This window comes from Phaseolus vulgaris, chromosome 1 (assembly GCF_000499845.2).
Source record: "Phaseolus vulgaris cultivar G19833 chromosome 1, P. vulgaris v2.0, whole genome shotgun sequence".
In the NCBI taxonomy this organism is placed as follows: domain Eukaryota; kingdom Viridiplantae; phylum Streptophyta; class Magnoliopsida; order Fabales; family Fabaceae; genus Phaseolus; species Phaseolus vulgaris.
Genome location: NC_023759.2, coordinates 21,719,364 through 21,725,363, shown reverse-complemented (window position 1 = coordinate 21,725,363; position 6,000 = coordinate 21,719,364). Strand labels below are relative to the sequence as shown.

General features: G+C 36.6%; 2 protein-coding genes across 2 annotated transcripts; one reads left to right on the top strand and one right to left on the bottom strand.

Moving 5' to 3' along the window:
• Positions 1 to 298: 298 nt before the first annotated feature.
• Positions 299 to 1,012, bottom strand: LOC137815686 (uncharacterized). The gene has a single exon (XM_068618799.1). It carries the CDS (start codon positions 1,010 to 1,012, stop codon positions 299 to 301), a length of 714 nt encoding a protein of 237 aa, XP_068474900.1.
• A 3,440-nt stretch (positions 1,013 to 4,452) lies between these two features.
• LOC137815685 (uncharacterized) lies at positions 4,453 to 5,655 on the top strand. Its single transcript, XM_068618797.1, has one exon. It carries the CDS (start codon positions 4,453 to 4,455, stop codon positions 5,653 to 5,655), a length of 1,203 nt encoding a protein of 400 aa, XP_068474898.1.
• Positions 5,656 to 6,000: the final 345 nt, after the last annotated feature.

The window sequence follows — 6,000 nt, the reverse complement described above, 5'->3', positions numbered from 1 at the left end:
ATCATCATGACCATTTGTTTCTCATTCCATAACAGCATCCTCCGAATTTGTAAATGACGCAAGCTCCTTCAACCAACCACTCCATCATAAGCACGCCCCTGGTCCTTCCTCCCTCTTGATAGCCAGTGGGCATAAATAACAGCATTTTCCACTCCTACACCGTAGGACCTGACTTCATTTGCGTCACACAGTACCAGCCCAACCTTGCTTCTAAGCTCAATCCTAGCTAGCAACAAAGTTTAGCCATTCGCACGAAACATCACCAAGATTCAACTCTATCGTACCGAACCTGCGATCATCAAACTTCTCCAACAAAGCCAAGGTTACTATGCATTAAACCATACTTCTGCCTCTGCATCATCCATGGGATGAACACAACAGCCTGCTTGTTACTTAACACTTCTAAGACAGATGACTGGTTAAGGACCCAATCAGAAAACGAGTAGTTAAAAGAATGCGTCCTGTGCTTCAGCCAGAGCCAAGATTTGAGCTGGGCTTTCTGAAAAATCTCATCCGCATCTACTACCCCTTGCTGGAATACGATTAAATTCCGTTGGTCCCAAATGCATCTGATCACGTTCACCCAAACACCTTTCCAAATCAGATTTTGTTTATTTGTGGCTTGGAACAAATAAAAGTTCAGAAAATGCATCTTAAGGTCGTTATGTTGGACTGTAGATGTACCTACCCACTTAAAGCATTCTGACCATACCCGTTGGGCATATTTGCAAAGTAGAAAAATGTGCTGGCTGGATTCCTCCTCTAGCTGGCACATAGGGCATAGCATTGAGTTCATCGACACCCCTCTTCTGCTCAAACATTGTCTAGTGGGCATTCTCCCCCTCAACGCCCTCCATGCTGTCATTAACACGTTCGGAAAGGCCTTTGTTTTCCATAAAATGTTATACACTTCGGATTGCGGATCTGCACTATGCTTGGTTAGGCATTCGTAGGCAGCACTTACAGAAAACATTCCAGAATCCTCCTTCCCCCACACCTGTATGTCCTCCATATTCTTCTTTAGTGTGACTCTGGAGATGAGCAAGTTAAGATCAGCTTCCAATTGGGACTCCCACTCAAATCTGATACGCTAACTCCAATTAATAGGTATACTTGCTTCTTTGTCGGGACCTTCGCAAACTCCAATTACAATCTGGCACTTTGCCACTTCCATAGAAGCCTGCACACAAGTTTCAAACTTTCACATTTTTATTTAAATAAGAAATGAAAATAAAAATTAAAAGAATAAAGGAAAATGAAGACAATAAGAAACATGGTCTTCTTCTTTATGCAATCTTAATGTGTCAATGTTGGTGTCACAATAACAACAATTGAAGAACGAAAAAGAGAAGAAAAGAATAAGAGAAGAAGGAAGCCACAATGATTGGCAAAGCCATTATCTCCTGTTTCTCTCATCCTTCAACTTCTCGCTCCATTCCATTATCGCACCGAACCCACTTCGCACATGCACCTCCATAGTTGTTGGCATGCAATCGATCAAAGGTGCCACTGATAACGACATCCTGGTAGGTGTTGGGCAGAAAGAGAGAACTAAATACCATGAGCATAAAATAAAATCTAAGCCACAAAAATCTTAATCATTAAAGGGAAAAAAAAAGTGAAAGTGACTTCGTTATTTATACCTATATATAAAAAAGATTCCCCATTATAACTGTTTTTTTGGTGTATACAATTTTTTTCCGATTCTATCTTTATTTAATATATCTCATTTTATTAATACAATGAATTATTTTGTCATTTCGTATAAATTACTTAAAAAATAAAATTAATTTTTAATTTTTAAATTAATATTAATGTACCGTTTTTATATGTTGATTCTTCACTCTTTCCTTAATTTCTTATTTTAAGGCGACAATGGGAAGAGAGAACATACTCTCACACAAGAGAAAAAACTTGAAGAATAAGAGAGACTCAAACCAGAGAAGAAGAAAAGAGTTTGTTTAATCAATTCACCATTTTTCTTTTATATGTTATTTTTTGCTTTTCAATTACGACTCATCCAAAATTATTTATGTATGTATGTAAGATTATTTTTGTATGTATATTAAATTTCTATCATCATGAAAATTGAGTAAAACAGAAAAATATGGATATACAAGCGAACAACGCCTATATTTCCGCTAGTGTGAATAAATGTATTATGGGAGATAAGGAGCGAATAACCCAATAAGAGACGAGCAATGGATAAAGAACATGTAGTGCTTGTGGAGATTGTGAAACCCTAGACCAAACAACGTGGGATTGTGAAAGAAAAAAAAAACTTATTATGTCAGGTCTAACTAGATCCAACAGAAGCATTTTTTTATATCATTTGTAATAACATAGTAAATTTCATATTTTTTACAATGTTTCCACCACCAAATTTATTATGACATGAATATTAAACTTATCATACTAAATCGTCATTGATTCTCATTTTTTACTAATGAATGGTAATATTTTTAATCAATAATGCATCTTAATATAAGAATAAAATTATGTTTGACTTAAAACTTCATTTTTCAGCTCATTTTGAGACCTCATTCTGAGATACTAATGCAAAATGTATAAACAAGTGCAGTTTATTTAGTGCGGTTTTACGCTCAAACGCTTTCGTAAAAAACGCGGTGGCATTTTTGTAATTAAATTCATTTACAAGGGCGATTATTTGTACAGCCGCCCTTGTAAATCAAAACGCTTGATTTACGAATGCGGCTTTACAAATAGCCGCCTTCTTAAAACTTTTTTAACCCTAATTCAGAAACACGCCACTTACGTTTTGATACTCTCTTTTCTCTCGCGCTTCGTTTCTCTTATGTGCTTCCTCCATTTAACTATGCTTCCTTTTTTCTTCCTCTCTTCTTTGCATTGTCTTCATGCCATCAGTAAGCATTGTCTTCCTCTCTTCTTCTTCACCATTGATTTTTGTATGTTTTGTGTTTCTCTTATGTTTTGTCTTATCCCATTGCTAAGGTCATGCTTGGGAAGGTTTTTGTTTGCACTTTCTGTTGTGCCTTCCTCGTCGTTGTTGCCGCCTTGCTCCGTCATATATTTGCGTTTTATTGGAGAATTTTTATTTGCATTTTTTGGAATTCCATTGAGATGAAATATGAAGATGTATAATATGGATGCACTAAGAGATCAAAAGAAATGCTAAAATAATGACCATGTTCTTCATAAAAGATCAAAGTTGAAAACATTGATTAGAAACTCAATCAACAGCGAAAAAAAAGAACCCTAAACGTCTCTCGTAAATGCGATTTATAAATGCGGTTATATAGTCGCCCTTATAAATGTAAAATAGCCGCACTCGTTTTGCTTTTTTACACTAATGAAAAAAAAATGCATACATTAAATTAATGTAATTAATATACTTACTTCTATTAAGTTATTTTATGTTTTTAATATGAATTTTACTATTATTTATTTGGTATAACTTCCAAGTTAAATAAGAAAATAATTAAAATATAATGACTGTTTTCTTAATTTTAAATTAATAAATATAATTGTTTTTAAAACTTGAACAAATTAAAAAAAATGTGAGGCCTTCCACCTTAAATATTTTATCTTAACGCTAAAATATGAAAAATAAAAAATAAAATAATTCACATATATCACCTCTCTAAATGAAACTCAAATAAAGAAATAGAGGTTTAAAAAAACTAAAAAGTAAAAAGACTTTTCCAATTTTTTAATAATTAAAAGAATTAGTTTTAAAACATTAATTTAAGATAAAACTAAAAAAAATAAACATTTAATGCTTTGATGTTATACCTAATCAGAACATCCAAAAATAATAATAATGAAGTTTAAGTTTTGTCTCCAAAAATCTCTCTATGCCCCCTCAATCTCATTTTTATCTGCATGGACATTCAATCCAACGTTCATTCAAACAAATAATACAAATAAAAAGATAAGAAATATAATTAAAGAAACATAAAAAAGTTACACATAGTTAAACACAAAAAAGTTGCGCATATTTAAAGACGGACAAATATAAAAAAAACTAACATACTTTCAATCACAACTTAAACTCTTAATTCAAATACATTAATATTTTATCTCTAAAATCATATGTGATATAATTCTCAAATGTTGGCATAAAATACTTGCATAAGAAATAATCTAGGAATATGTTAAATATAATGTAATCTGTTATAAGTTAGTCGAGATAATATTTATCTCATTCATATAAAAAAAATCTCTTACTACAAAACTTCAAAGATCAAGGTAAAAGACGAGAGAGACGTCATAAAGACTAGAATTCACCTCCAATGAAATGAATGAATGAACATATAGACTGCGGAGAGAGGGTACGGAGGGGCTGCGGAGAGGTTATGGAGAGGTCGTGAAGGAGGAAGTAGAAGCAAATGGCATGGAGACCATGGTGCGTCTCAAAACTTCACTACATTCTTCTTCTCCAACTTTCCCAATGAGTACGGAGAAGTGGAGATGTTTAAGGTGTTTCAAAGCTGGGCCAGGGTGAAAGAGGTTTTCGTGTCCCGCAGGCTAAACAAATGGGGGAGAAGGTTTGGGTTCGTGCGTTTCTTCGACGTGAGAAATGTGAAGTGGTTGGAGAGCGAGTTAGACCAACTTTATGTTGGCAACAAGAAGTTATATGTCAATGTGCCAAAATATCGCAGACAGCAGATGGAAGCAGAAAGTTTTGAGAGAAAGGAGCCGAGGAAATATGAAGCGGGGTGCTCGAAGGATGCAGGGGTGGAGGCAAAAAATGACTATGGGGCACAACAAAAGAGGAACGAAAAGGAGGTTTGGGTGGAGAAGAAAGGAAACAAGACCTTTGCTGAAGTTGTAAAAGGAGCACAGGAAGGGAGATGGAGGGGTCTAATTGTCAAAACACTACAAAAGTCTCTCCCTTGGATGGAAAGAAGCATCATTGGCCAGTTTAAAGAAGACTTAAGCTTCGAACAGTTGGGGGAGGAGTTTCTGAAAGGGGGTTTGAACATGGTACGAGTGAGATACCTCGGGGATAATTTTGCTTTGTTGACCCCGATAGAAGGGGAGGACATGAATGCAATCATCTTGTGCCATAAACAATGGTTTGATAGTACTTTCTACAACTTTAAGCCTTGGACGCCAGAATTTGCAGCAGATCACAAGTATGTATGGGTGAGGTGTTATGGATTGCCTCTATCTCTTTGGAACAAGGACTGTTTTACGAAGGTGTTGGGAGAGGAGACATCGGTGGTGTCTATTGATCAAGATACTTTAGCATGGGAAAACCTTGAGTTTGCTAGATTGCAAATACGCATTCCACAAAGACGAAGTTGTAGGTGGATGAAAAACATGAAGATTAATGATGTTATGTATAGCATTGTTATGGAGGAGTTGATGTTAACATATGGGGGAGGCAAATGTAAGTGTTATAGCTGGGATTCATCGGATAGTATATCTTCATCCGAAACTTATGTTGATGAAACATCGTTATCTGTTAAGAGCTGCGAGGAGGTGAACCGGCAAGGGGAAGGGGAGTCCCTCTGGCCAAACTGGGAGGAGGCCGATGGCCAGACAAAGGACAGGGGCAAATTGGGGATAAGTATGTCCAAAGTGGTGTTTAAGGAATCAAGTACAAAAAGCAGAGACGATAAAGGGGTTAGTTGTTTCTCTTACACGAAAGAAGAATGTAGGAGTTAGAAGCCTAGGGGAGGCGTTGACTTAGGTGTCTTATCTGCCTCTGCATGCACCCCTACCTACATTAGTAGACCCGCACTTGATGAGATGGCCAAAATAGTTGTAGATGTTGAGTCTGATATTGCTATGAAGGTCAATCACCCCGGGTCAGGTCATGGGGGTCTTATGGAGGCCCAATGTGGGCTGGGATGGGAACCCATTCTTGCCAAGTCTCACGAGGATGGGCCAAGGCCCACGATGGAATCTGGTGAGCGGGAGGAAGGAACCGATTCGCAAGAGAGGGAGATGTTAGGGGACCAAACAGAGGGGAAGGAGTGCAACAGTGGACGAAGCGAAGAGGATTGGGTA

What these genes read in the sequence shown, in the direction of transcription:
- LOC137815686 (XM_068618799.1), bottom strand. Translation starts at nt 1,012, where the DNA reads ATGGAGGACATACAGGTGTGGGGGAAGGAGGATTCTGGAATGTTTTCT.
- LOC137815685 (XM_068618797.1), top strand. Translation starts at nt 4,453, where the DNA reads ATGTTTAAGGTGTTTCAAAGCTGGGCCAGGGTGAAAGAGGTTTTCGTG.